This window comes from Patiria miniata, unplaced genomic scaffold, assembly GCF_015706575.1.
Source record: "Patiria miniata isolate m_02_andy unplaced genomic scaffold, ASM1570657v1 HiC_scaffold_4, whole genome shotgun sequence".
Lineage (NCBI taxonomy): Eukaryota > Metazoa > Echinodermata > Asteroidea > Valvatida > Asterinidae > Patiria > Patiria miniata.
The window spans coordinates 7,271,578-7,286,482 of record NW_024037071.1 but is presented as its reverse complement, the minus strand read 5'-3'; the positions used below and the strand labels follow the sequence as shown (position 1 = coordinate 7,286,482).

At 37.3% G+C, this 14,905-nt stretch overlaps 1 protein-coding gene across 2 annotated transcripts in view; it reads right to left on the bottom strand.

Moving 5' to 3' along the window:
• Positions 1 to 1,245: 1,245 nt before the first annotated feature.
• The window catches only part of LOC119740143 (RING finger protein 44-like), a 38,943-nt gene continuing 25,283 nt past the window's right edge, over positions 1,246 to 14,905 (bottom strand). For both annotated transcript variants that reach the window (XM_038215352.1, XM_038215353.1), the window contains exons 7-9: positions 14,457 to 14,523; positions 12,219 to 12,346; positions 1,246 to 11,245 (exon numbers count right to left, since the gene is read on the bottom strand). In XM_038215352.1, coding sequence (XP_038071280.1) covers positions 11,083 to 11,245; positions 12,219 to 12,346; positions 14,457 to 14,523 — 358 coding nt within the window. In that variant the 3' untranslated portion in view covers positions 1,246 to 11,082. The remainder of the gene's footprint in view (positions 11,246 to 12,218; positions 12,347 to 14,456; positions 14,524 to 14,905) is intronic.

Genomic DNA, 14,905 nt, shown 5'->3' with positions numbered 1-14,905 from the left:
ATAAGATGCCAGACCAGACGATGAAGCAAATTTCTAAAAAGATCACATGATCTCTTACCTTTTAAGGGCAACCACATCAAGCTCCCTGAACTGACAGCCCACATGTTCTTGCTGTTGCAGCTGTGTGTTGTAGCATGGAGCTATTGTAGGCAGTGAACCATGGTCATATGCGGTGAATGCATAGTTGATGAACGTCCATTTGAGATTCAGCCACAAACTTCAGTTTCTTACGACCTGTCAGGGGACATTGCGGAATATAAGGACGATTAAATACGAGTCTATGTAAACATCCTCAGCTGACTGCTTGCTGTACTACTAGACCTTAAACATTATGACTTGCGGGTGTCTCAGAGGCTGTTCTTTGTTATTGTAATCTAGTAACAATTAATACACATATGCAATACAAAACCATTGCCCCCTAACTCTGCCCTCTAATGCATAAGGTCTATACATATTTTTGGTTCTTGGTTCTTGGTTGGTTCATCTCCTAAGTACTCCGTGTGGGAGTTTATACAGAAGACCAGAAACACCAGGCAAACCCCTTCTCTTAGTGATAAGTGTCACTGGGTTCTTTTACGTGCATTGGATTACACAACACACGGGACCTACGGCTTTACGTCCCATCCGAAGGACGAAGCAATAATGGTTAAGTGCCTTGCTCAAGGGCGCAAGTGTCCAACCGGCGGGCTCGAACCCACGCCACTGTTTCCTCTGAAACACCAGAGCAATTGAGTCCGGTGTTCTTAACCGCTAGGCCATGACACTCCAACCATATTTGCATAAGGGCTTATCTATATCAGGTTCAAAAGTAGTTTTAGTTGTATGGCAAAGAGATTTACTCAAAAATGCGTGGTACATAACACAGTTGTGCAGCACGTTGGGATCGTGTCAAATATTAGTTAATCAGCGGCGGCAGAACACTTTTTAAAGGGGAGGGGCAAAGTACCGCCGGTCGATGCAGGCCATTGCAAATTCGAAAAGCGAGGGGGGGGGGCCTTTGGCTGGACCTCATTTGTTGATAAGGCCTGTATTTTCTGGGGTTTTTTTTTGGGTGAATTGTACTATGTGCAATTCTTGTCCTACAAATGAAATGGAATTTAAGTCTTCGAAAGTTTGCAACTATATTCAACAATGCATCATGTAATCATAATATACTTTGCTATTTTAAAAATTTGTATAAAATAAAATGGATTTAACGACAGACTTCAGGAAACAAAAATTCAAACAAATGTCAAACAACTGATATAATGTTTTTTACACTCGCGCATTTATTGTCTCCAATATAACACAATGCAGCTGTGGTGTATTGCAAAACCGCCCTACGAAACCGTTCTCCCCCTGCTCGCTCTCCGAAACAAGAGAGGGCGCTCTTCGCTCAGACTACACACTATCATAATAATGGTGCATTATATAATTATTAATCAGTCAAACAACAAATACCACCCACTCACACATTGAATAAACTCGACCAACAAAAAAAATAATAATAATAAAAAAATTACTAAAAGCTACCAGAGCTTAAATATTTTTCGATATATAACTGCTAAATTCCGTCCTCCGTTAATAAGCGTTAAATGTCAAAACTCGGAAACTCCCTTCAAAAATTTTGTCTTTGAAAACGGCATTCACCAATTTCTGGACCAAACAAACGTGAGAAAGTCTTCTGATATATGCAATCTAACAAACTAGTCTGAGCGTACAGTCACGTTATCAATCAAGTCTGGTTATTAAAAAAAAAATACCACTACGTTCCGACAATGCTGTCCAATGTCTCGTAAACTGATGAGCATTGAAACAATGCGATTTGAAATGTCCTGCCAAATTTAATTCAAATGCCACAGGCCTTGGTACACACAAACTCCAAAGTTAAATTGTTTTACCTGAACATTACAGTGTGCGTGCCTTTCAGACATGAGACAGTTGATGAACCCCACAATTTGATATTTTCCCCCTTGAGAACTCAACCATATCCCTTCTTTGTTTCTTGTAAGAATAGATATCTGTAACAACGAGGTTGGAGTTGGAGACAAAATTGTTGGATCCTACAAACTTTCATTTTACATACAAGCATGCAGACAAATCTGTGCATGTGATCAATGTATACACTCACGACGCCCCCCTTTAATGGCGCAAGTTTTGTGGTGGCTATTGTTCAGAGCAACTGTTCCAGGACGAATTATCTGAACAATAGAGCTAGGACAATGCATTCACCATTAAAGAGGGCCATCGTGATTGAAAGTGATCGCATCCCATATTGGTCTTTGTGTTTTAAACCTTCTGCTATATAAAGCCAAAATGTAACATTCCTTTTTTAAAATTGGTTTATGTGAAAAGGCAAAAAGATTGTCTCCAGTTTTTGTAGCAAACTATTTTACATATTTTGTATTCCAGCAGAGGATTTTAAACTTTTGCAACGTTAATATAGTTTATAATAATCTATTTTTTGGGGGCTGCTATACCGGTTGGTCCATTGGAGTTTTAAAATTAATACATGTCTACTGTACTGAAAATGGGAAGAAAAACAGCAATGATACAGGAAATAAGCCTAGGGTATAACGGCCAATTCAGATGCTTGTTATATTTCTATACTCATTGCTTGGTTACAGATTACCGGCAGAAAATAAGTCAAGAAAAATAATAATAATGCAACACCACCCTGAATACAGGCCGCTACAAATATGCAAATTATGCAAATAAGTGGATATAGGGTTACAAATACACGGCTCTGATTGGCCAGATCTTTAGCAAAATCCGCACGATAAATGTGAGGCATATACAAAACTTCCCTTTTTCCTATGAAATGTGATTACATATATGTTTTGTATTAGCTAAACAACTCTCTATTCTGCAATGGCATCCTCTGTATAAATGTATATAGCACTCTGGATATTTTTTTTTTTAGTAGCATTTAACACTCAAAAACATACATTTGTTTGTGATACAATTCCTTAGTATTTCTTCCTAATCTAGTAGACAGGCCCTTTCCAATACACACAGAACATATACATATTTTTTTTTAAACTATAGAATCCTAATGTGTGATGGGTTAAGTGATGAAAAAATGCACAAGAACATTATCAAGTTTGCGATTTACCAGAAACAATTTGACATAAATTAACAATGAAAGTACAGCACAAGACAACAACTTGTGCCATTTGTAGGTAATTAATCTTGCCACCGACAAATCACAACGGCAACCAAAAAAACGTCATTTATCAAAAGGTTCAACACAATCCAATGGAATCATCTGATTCGAGAAGACAGAGTGAACTTTATACAAACCAGAAAATCAACAAGAAAGCTTGATTGTTACAAAGGCATCAACTGACCAACTCCACTGACAAAATCCACCAACTGTGACCAGTGGCCAAAAAAAGTCCCTTTTAATTTTTTTTAATTTCAAATTCAATTATTTGATTCAATAACTAGTGAAATACAAATACTGAACCGGTAACGCGTGCAAGCTAGGGGCAGAATTTACAAACGTGCCCCATAGTTTCTTTGTTTGTTTTTCCATTCCTTATTAATACACAGTACTGCGTGCTAAGTTTCTTTATATATATATCATATATGGTTATATATTACTACTATGTTTTTTTATTACTAATTTCACAGGTTGTTTTTTTTTTTTCCTCAAAAGGACTTTTGTTTGTTTGCAATGAACCCCGGTTGCTGATGCACTGAAGAAGTTTTACTCTTTTTTTGAAGGAGAAAAAAATTGATTGGCATCCAAGCACCACAAGTCGTTTTCCAGACTGGTGCTAATGACTGACATTAAACTCATGGCAACTGGTACTTTGAACTTGGAGAACCATACCAAGATGGCTGCAGTGAGTGCCTTGAAAGAAATCTTCTGAATATTCCGGACAAAAAGTTGGAAAGTCCACATGTTCATTGTACAACTCGTAGTAGTTTTTACAACTTGTAGTAGTATTGCTATTTTTGTAATGACAGTTAATTCCAAACAACCATCCACGGAACAACTATTTTTGCCAAGATAACAAAAATAAGAGGTTGAATATCGTATAAAAACTAATTTTTCCCATGTTCTAAATATTTCCGAGTTCAAGACAAGCTCGTAACTTTGCATTTGAACTGATAAGCAGCTTAGATGATACATGGAAACATACGAGTTACTTTAAGGGCACCACAGATGAAGAAATCGTATTAACATTTGATCGACAACTTTTTCCCACGCGGTTTGGTCATGTCTGAATGGCAGAGAATGTAGCAACAGTGTTACAACACCAATGAAGAACAAAGAGACAAAACAAGAGACAACCATGATGGTTATACTGCATTGGTTCGTACTACAACAGGTACTGATTAACTAAAACGTCGCAACGTGCAACCAAATGCACGTGTCTGAGTATTTAACCCCTAAGAACAAATTGTACAGTCATGTTTTTAGTGATACAGGGGTTGAAATATTCCCCACAACCTCAACAATATGGCCTGATCCAAATTTCCCTTCAATTGTCCCTTCAAAAACAAATCCATTTCACAATTACCAGAAAAGAAGGAAAATGATCAACACAAAAAACCAGATGACAAAGTACTACGGTCTGTAGCTAAACCACACAACTTCCAAGAATTAACACCAAACTGCGAGGTATAGTACCCGCAATCCAACAATTATGCCAAAACTGATCTACTGGCCCGTCACCCGACTAGAGTTGCATGCACCAAATCTCAATCTGTACAAATATAATATACGAGAGTTATACAAGTTCTTTGCGCATTTTGTGTGATTATTTCAAACAAAACAAAAAAAGAATTCTGGCTTATAATTATGAGGTACATTTATACATAAATCTGAATAGTTCCTTTGATATTAATTACGAAATTACATCTTGATTAGTTACTATGGTGACCACTGCATGACCACCATAATAAAAAAAAACATGTAGGATTTTTTCCCCCCACAAAAACCCTACTTTTTTTTCAATGATACATATGCTAGTATATGCAATGCCAGTTTTGTTCAAATGTAACTATACTAAATGGCCTAGGTCATGCACAAATTAGCGTCGGATATACGAAATGCGATACAGGCAGTTACGATTTAAGCGTGTTCATTTGTGCTCTCCCGTATTCATTTAAATACAGTGCAACCAGATTTGGAGGAAACAACATATCTAGCTTCTAAACAGAATATGTTTTAATGATCTACACAGCTTGTCAATTTTCCCCGATAATATCATGCATAAATATTACAAATCCCCTACATATGAAGGCAGAGATACACTGCATCAGACATCAATTCAAAAGTGTAAATACGCTAAAAAAAAAAAAAAATTTAATCAACAGAAAATGAAAACCAACCGTGACAAATCTTCTTGTTACGCAGTGCTGTTCCCAATATTTTATTTTACAAATACGGATAATGAGGTAGCGACAAGATAAACAAAAAAAACTTGAAAAAGCCACTTAATGATAATTGCTCTGTGTGACACAAGTGCATAGGACAAGTGGAGCATAAGTTACTTCCATTCCAACATCGAAGACATTTTGAGTCGAAGTCCCCTATACGAACCGTAATACTAAAGCAAAACGAAGGCCGATCAAACTAACGTTAACATGATCACCACACAAAACAAAACGCTGTTACGTTTCCTTAGTCAACTCCACAAACATTTTGGATGCAATATTGGATGAGAAAATTATACACCCAAAAAAAAGTCTGTACATGTGTTTCTATGCTTGATTAATGAGATATCGCCAAAGCATGAAGGAGATATATGCGCAGTAACATGCACACATTTTTTTTCTTTTTTTTGAGGGTGATTATGATGAGAATATATGCTAGACCTCTTGGAGAGTCTGACCAACACATCAAAACGATACCAAGATGGCATGCAGAGATGCTGGAAAACATACATATCCGGGCGGCTAATGGGCAAAAAAAAAATCCCCAAGCAGAAGATGACACATCGCCATAGCAACAGACGAGCAAATTCAGAAGCTGAACAAAACGTTAACGTATTTGGCAATAAAGCTTTTGTATGCCTAGTGAAAACAGTAATCTTCTCTTTTTCCCTTAAAAAACTCTTAAAATTTGATGGAGCAATTTTGATAAAAAAATGAAAGGTTCCCAGAACATTATGAATGCAAAAAGCTGCATAGTTATAGGAAGAATTCAATATAATGGGGCAAAACCGAAATGGTAAAATTTTCGTTGGTAATACTAACCCCCCAAAAAGGCAGCCATTTAAATGCAAATATAGCAGGAACGTGGCAAAACTCAGTGTTTGGAGAACCAATAAAAAAACCAAGAGGAATTGAAATTTGTGAATAGATTAAAGGAATTTTTTTCCCTCGTCCTTTGTCATGAATTGGGAATTTTGTGAAAAATCAAGCTATTTTTTTTTCTTCAATAAATGCCATAAATGAATGTTCCAGCGATAATTAAATGAATGTTTCAGCAATAAGTGAATGTTTCCGCAACACAAGGAGGAAAAAAAAAAGTATATTTAAAAAAAAAAGGAATTTATTGGTCAAAAGCTCAAAAGTATTGAATGCATTGCTTTGGCACACACAAAACAAAAAAAATTAAAAGGCTAAACAAAAAAAATATACATAATATACCGGCATATGAATGGTTATTAATTCAGCTAAGCAAATTCGAATACTAAGAATGATAATACTATTATTATTATAAATAAATGCACACACACATACTGGCACACTAATAAATGGAAGTGGTATCAAAAATCATCTATTTTTTTTTTTTTAAGCAGTGGCAGTAAAATAAAAAAGGAAAAAATTAGTTGGAAGAAGGTGAGGTGCATTATACTAGCACCTATTGCTTTCAAATTTAGAGGTGGTCGACTGGTCCCGCCTTCTAAAAAGACTCTTCTTGTGTTGGACGCAAGTTACCGTCAAAGTTACCGTCAATTACCGTCACATTACCAATGGTTACCTAATGGTTAAACGGTTTTGCCCTTTGCTTTAACAGTTTACTACATGTGAATCAGCACACAGGTTATGTACTCTGTGTATGAACAAAAGTAAAAAGCGCTCTTTTTAACACTTTGGAAAGCTCCAGTGAGAGAACACGCTGGGTTCACGTACTGGCTTGCGAGGGTGTGGCGCAAGTACACACAGCTAAAAGACTGATTTCAATTCCGAGTGGGCTCAAACCACTTGTGTCTATCTTCGTGTCAGCATCAGGCGCCGAAAGTACACAAAATACGTTCCAACATCTGCTCCAATGGTCTCTCCCAACTTTTTCCTTTTTAACTGTTTGAGGGGATACATGCGAACGGAGTCCATAGTTGGAGTGAATCCGAAAAGTAAGGTTGTTTTTGCAAAAAGGAACTCCAAATTTTCACTCAAAAAATAAGAGAATCAAATTTTTTGGGACTTTTTTTTTTTTTTTACTGCAAATGGGAGTAACATTTTATCAGGGGAAAATCTACTCTCTGCTTTTTAGTCGCGTTCGTGCATGCATGCCGATTCACATGTAGAACGTGTTTAGGGAGTGTTTAAGTAACAGCAAACAAAATTCAACCATCAAGGTAAAACTGTTAATGTGACTGGCTATCTTCATTTTTGGCTTTGTGTCAAATGCCTTTTTAATTTTGTGCTGCTTCAATTTTTTTTTCTGGAATTATAAAAGACTTCACAAAATCCCTTTTTTTTTGTCTCCGACAAGTGAACTTTGTGCAGCTTATAGGAATTAATTGTTCAAATGAAGAGCGTCCAAATTAATGGTTGTAGTATTTTAGTTGCACCCTCACTGGCTATTGAAAGTGATTTTGTCATTGATTGATTAGAAAAAAAATGTATCAAAAAAACACCCATGGAAAGAAAATTCCCTTTAAGGTGATTGGCTGGAATTTCGTCACCTGACAGTATCTGGACATTGTGATTGGCTCATTAGTGAGAATGATAAAAATTATGTATTTTTTTTAAACATTTTAAATGAACATTAGAGTGCAATGTGGCCAAGAGACACAAAAGTAAATGTAAGCAAAAACAACGAAGCAGTGGAATTTGTTTTGTCAGAAAAAAAAATAAATGCAAATGAAATCCTGTAATGATTTGCACACAAAAATCCATATGGAAAAAAAAATTTCAGAATTCGTTTTGAGATTACAAAACAAAACAAAAATGTTAGTCACAAAAAATACGAAACTTGGGCAGGTTTGAATATATATAAAAAAAAAAAAAAACAGCCCAAAACAGGATGAATTTCTAGTAAAACAGATTGTCTTAGTGGAATTGTTAAACAGTAGCAAAAGTTAAAGATTTACTCACGGAGTACAAGATAATGCACGACTAAAAAACCGACGTCTATCTAAACAACGTTCTATAGGCACACTGGTATACTATATTTTCTCAAGTTACAATGAAAACAAAAACAATTTCCCCAAAACAAACCGTTATCGCATTTGGTCCCTGAAGAAACCTTAAATGTACACGTACAATAATACCAACTAGGCATTTTTTTTACAGCAGAAATAGCTGGATTCACTCAATATGAATCACTGTATTCATATCCTATAAAATAGCGAACGTTCTTGCAACTTTAAATTCCACTCAAGGTTCATACAAAGGCATATACACTTAGTTGAGGTTGTTTTTTTTTGTTTTTGTTTTTCTGCAACCTCATTCTTAAAGTGTCAAGACGTTTGATATGGAACAGCACCCATCAAGGTTGGCGCTCTGAGAATGAGGTTGTTTTTTTTAAAATAATTTTGGAAAGCTGCATAAAAATGAGGAAAAAAATCCCATAATTATGATCTGAGAAACAGACGTGACAGTAAACAGAAATTTCAAAAAAAAAATTTAAAAAAGGAATGAAATCAAGTCAAAAATGAATTGAACTCAATCACAAACAAAAAAGGAATGCTTGAATATTTCAAAAAATTGGACCAATTTTTTACCACGGCAACTTCTGCAAATGGAAACAAACTTTTCTACTGGATACCAGGCCACCACTTTACATGTAACTAGCATGCACTCACGTTTGAAGACACGGTTACCAGTGAAACGACTTTCGGCACTGAAGTGAACTGACAAATATAATTCCCACAGTAAAAGTTGGAATGGTACGATAAACAAAAATATTCATACTGCCTGGTTATTTGTAAACAACTACATACTTGTATATAAGAGATCACGCCATGAATCTTGTCAAAAAGAATCAACAAACTAAAAAAAATATTATAAATAAAAGATCAAGTACAAAGTGGAATACAAAAAGCAAAAAAAAAAGACTAAAGACGTAAATGTTGCCACAAAGCTGTTAAGGTTTTTTAAAGTACACATATGACCCTGAGACATTTGAACTTTGAACTCTTTTTATTCTAATTAGCATCCACTACTGTTTTATAAATTTCGAAGATTAAACTTCAGCAAACACTGGTTGCAATTACAGAGCACTACGCACTCTCACACACGCATGCACTCCCACTACCACACACGCGCACACAAACATCCTGCAAAGATTCAAAGTTTTCGTAAAGACTCCTATAAAAAAAGCACCTCACGTGTGTAACTATTGCATAAATACAATCTATATAAGTTGTTAATTCAAAGCATTTCTCTCTAGAGTATTTTTTTTTCTGTTTTCCCCAAAAAACAAAAACGAGTACAAATTAAAATAAAAAACGATATATTCCCGCAAAAAGGCAACAAAAATGACAACGATGATATAAATGCAGTATTAAATGGAAATATTTTAAAGAATACTATAGTTTGGTTAATCGCAAATAGAAGTTCATCAATTTTTTTTTTTTTTCAAATTTTTTTTTTTTTTAGTTTTTCAACAAAAGTCGCATAATACACATCGAAAAGTTAATGATCACAAAAAAAGGACTAAATTTCACACAAAAAATTCTCTGCTCTACCACCTCTTAGTCACTACGAAGTGCAATACCAACAACCCCCCTTGGAATAAATGGGTGATCCCTTCTCAAAAGTCTCAGAAGAGTCCATTAACATCAAGGGGGGAGGCGGGCACCACATTCCTGCTAGCCTCTATTTTAACAAGGACCGACTGGTCTGACGCTATATAAGATCATTTCCGATTGGCTAAACTACGGATTGCGTGGTTAACGTCGAGCTGTGTGTTTAACGATGGTTATTTCTATTTAACATTGATTCAAAGAGACCATGTAAAGAGAGAAAAAGTGACAACATGTCCGCAAAAGTGACAACGGTCCTACTTGATAAAAACCCACACCACCAGACTTATACATGTACATGTTTTACCAAAAAAACAGCACTGCCCTCTACCCTACAGCCAGGCACATTGGAAGTTCAAGATGACTTTAGTTAAGTTATTACTTCTTTTTTTTGTTTTAACTACAAATGTTGTAAGAGCTGAAAGTCCAAAAAACTGTACGCACGAGGACACTTGCTGAAGAAAACCTGTGCCAGGCATTGACATTGGTTAAGAGCTAAAACACAGCCCAAGGGAAATGTTGTACATTGTATAAACACAGAACATGCAATGAACAGTATTTTTTGTTGTGGTAGATTTCACAGCATACTATAGCTCTAATTGTCATGCTTCTACCATCGAATGCCTTGGCTACAGTAAACACTTTTTTTCCTATTAAGGCCTTTGAAAATTTTTACTGTGAAAGATCCAAGAATTGAAATGCAAATTCACTGAACGTGAAAATCAAAATACAAGCCCAAAAAAACACAAACAATGTTACACAGAAAGAGTGGTAGAGATAGATTATTTAAGAAAATGATTAAATGACAACTGTGATAAACGAGAAGAAAAAATGCCATTGTAAAACGATTATGAAATACCTGACATGAAAAAACTCACACAGAGTAATATTAAGGCACAACAAAAAAATCAATGTGATTTCAAATCAAAAAAGGAAAAAAAAAATACCTGAAAGTACAAAAAAAACAAAACATACTGAGAAGTGTAAATGATTCGTGTAAACACCACACGTCCCCACGACGACGGCAACACAACTTTTGATGCAATACCCGCTATTTCAAGAAAAACAAAGTAGACGATGATTCGAGAAAAGTGAAACTTCTCCGGACGAGCGTCGGTTGGCGACTAACGTCCTGACTCCAGGGGGCGCCCCGCTCCTCACCTGGCGTCTAATCTGACTGGTTGTTCATCTCGGAGGCGTCGGCTCGGCAGATGGGACAGGTGCGGTTGGTCTTGAGCCACTTGTCCACGCAGCGGGCGTGGAACTCATGGCTGCACGGTAAGACGCGCAGCAGCTGACGGGCCTCAAAGTCGCACATGCACACCACACAGCTGAAAAAAGGGACACGTGAATAACAGATAAGGCAACTGACTCACAAGGGAAATATTCCCTTTAATTTTGGAAGAATTTTAACATACAGGGCGAGTAAAAAAAACCAAAAACCCAAATGTCGGGACCATTGTTTTAGTGAAGTTCTCCATGTAGCACTTTCACAATCTAGGATATGAAAGCCCAATTCATAAGCTTTCTTTTAGTACAAGAATCATTCAAATTACTTATGTACTTTTTCAATTACTGAATTTTAAACACAACCGCCATTTTAAGGTTCTGTCCATGGATCACATTAAAAGTTGAGTGTTCTTTCAGCAAAAAAAAAACAAATCACATACGGATGTGTGTGAATTGTTTTCGTTTTGCTGGAAGAACGCACACCTTTTTAGTGATCCGTGGACAGAACTTTAATACAGTGGTTGAGTTTAAAACTCCATAACTTGAAAAGTACATGAGTGAATGATTCTTGTACTAAAAGAAAGCTTATGAATTGGGCTTTCATATCCTAGATTTTGAAAGTGCTACATGCAGAACTTCACTTCAACAATGGTCCCGACATTCAGGTTTTGGTTTTTTTTTACTCACCCTGTACATGCAAATTGACCCTCCCTCTCTGGCCGGCATTTTCAACAAGGCCAGCCCAGCAGTCAACATAAATCAAGTCACTGTTTTTAACAGTTGAATGCTGTCTGCCTTCATAAAGCAGGATTGACTGGCTGTGATTGTTATGAAACCTGATACAGCAATACTTTGACTGTAGGAGACAGATAAGCCGGCTGTGCCTACCAGTCGCCTGCTTTTGTCAGTTGATGGAATTTGACTGTCACAGTGCCTACAAGAAATACGATCTGACTGTTGGTGACGAGCCTGTGTAAAAGGCATGGCAGGGAACAGGATTGACTTTTTGACTGTCTGTGACTGATCAAACAAAAGGAAGGTCAAGCTGTAGACAAAGGGAAAGGCAAAACCTACCAAGTTTGGTCGTTGATGGACTGGTGGGTGTCCGGCTTGTACAGGTAGGAGGGCAGCTGATCGATGTAGGCTTTTGTCAGGCCTCGCGGTTTGGCCTCACCAAGACGCTCGGCAAGATTCAGAAGAGCCTGCAAAAGACAGATCAGAATTTTAAACAAAATGTTGCCACATAGACAGTTTGCATTTAACAACCATCTTGGAGGTCGTTCTGTTATCTACTGTAAATTCAGCAACGATGCCCACACAAGATGCGTATCCCTGTGCAGCAACAGCATGCATCTCTTAGATGGCTTCAATGCAGAGGATGTTTTTGGCTTTGGGTGGAAAACGGAGTTGAAGTCAAGTAATCATGGTTCAATCATGGGTCAATCACTCAAGTCAAGTTAAAGGTATTCAAATGAACTGTAACAATGGTACTCCTTTGTCACTGTTTATAGTGTTCATCCTCAGTACATGCATCCTTTGACCTGACTTTTGATTTGATTTGTGATTTTGCTTGTGATTGACTCGACGACAGTGTTGTAGTCAAGTCCCTGCAAGTCCCTGCAAGTCCATCACAGGTCCTTCAGTGTCAAGTCAAGTCACTAGCTATTCACATGAACTGTAACAAAAGCATTCCTTTGTAATTGTTCATCCCGTTACTTGTGACTGGACTTGTGAATGGACTTATGAAAGGACTTGTGACTGGTCTTATGATTTGTATGAAAGGACTTGTGACTGGACTTATGATTTTTATGAAAGGACTTGTGACTGGCCTTATGAAGGGACTTGTGACTGGACTTGTGAAAGGACTTGTGACTGGACTTATGAAAGGACTTGTGACTGGACTTATGAAAGGACTTGTGACTGGACTTATGAAAGGACTTGTGACTGGACTTGTGACTGGACTTGTGAAAGGACTTGTGACTGGACTTATAAATGGACTTGTGACTGGACTTGTGAAAGGACTTGTGACTGGACTTATGAAAGGACTTGTGACTGGACTTGTGACTGGACTTATAAATGGACTTGTGACTGGACTTGTGAAAGGACTTGTGACTGGAATTATGAAAGGACTTGTGACTGGACTTGTGACTGGACTTATGAAAGGACTTGCGACTGGACTTGTGACTGGACCTGTGACTGGACTTATGAAAGGACTTGTGACTGGACTTGTGACTGGACTTGTGAAAGGACTTGTGACTGGACTTATAAATGGACTTGTGACTGGACTTGTGAAAGGACTTGTGACTGGACTTATGAAAGGACGTGTGACTGGACTTGTGACTGGACTTGTGACTGGACTTGTGACTGGACTTGTGAAAGGACTTGTGACTGGACTTGTGAAAGGACTTGTGACTGGACTCATGAAAGGACTTGTGACTGGACTTATGAAAGGACTTGTGACTGGACTTATGAAAGGACTTGTGACTGGACCTGTGACTGGACTTGTGAAAGGACTTGTGACTGGACTTATGATTTTTATGAAAAGACTTGTGACTGGACTTAGGAAAGGACTTGTGACTGGACTTATGAAGGGACTTGTGACTGGCCTTATGATTTTTATGAAAGGACTTGTGACTGGACTTATAAATGGACTTGTGACTGGACTTGTGACTGGACTTATAAATGGACTTGTGACTGGACTTGTGAAAGGACTTGTGACTGGACTTATAAATGGACTTGTGACTGGCCTTATGAAGGGACTTGTGACTGGACTTATAAAACGCCTTGTGACTGGCCTTATGAAGGGACTTGTGACTGGCCTTATGATGGACTCGACTGCAACACTGCTCGATGACAGCTCTGGGTAGAGGATGATCTAAAGCTCAAAACTGTTTCATTGCAAACTGGTCCCCGTAAAAGACAGTGAAGATGTTTCTAAATATCTCAAGCTCAAAATGTATTTCAACAAGGAGTTCCAAAGTACAGATGAGAAACTAATCTTTGCATAAACTGGAATGAGATTTTCAACCCAGGTCAACCAGCCTTGCCAACTGGGGCCACGCAATGCGACCTTGAACATCTGTTACTAGAGAAGCGCTGATCTGCAGGGCAAGCTTCAGCATGCGTAAAACTCATCACAACATCATCTACATCGGCCTCCAACTTCTGCCCCGAAATATAATGCTTGATCGGTGGTTAATGCGTTTTTATTGGGCCAAATCAAGTTGTATTTAGTGTTGTTGGACAGAATCCCCACACGCTGCCAAAGTCATCTTGAAAGTTGAAGATTGAAGAAAAAAAATCTTAAGGTACCTCGTAGTTTTCGACTTCTGCATCTTCGTTTTCCAGCTCCATCTGGTTGACCGGTGGACTCGGAAACCTTGAAAAAAGAAATTTGAAATTTTAACCAATTTAGAGACTTTAAAGAAGGAAGCAGACGACTTGACAACTAAAATACAAATGAATTTTGGAAAGCAATAAATTAAGGAAGAACAGGAACATGACAATTTTTATACATGTAACTCATAAAAGTAAAGAATTTTCAAACAATTTTACTGGAGCAGTTCTTGTTTTGAATCATTTGCAAAAACTGAGCATCATTACGAAAACTGTGTAGGGAATGCTAGACATTATCAGTTAGCTAGAAGTAGGTTGCATGACAAACGCCGGCCAATATGGGTTTACAACCTAACTGAACACCAAAACAGTTATGGCGACTATCACTTTACAAATGAGAAAATCATATGTTATTTACCTTTTTA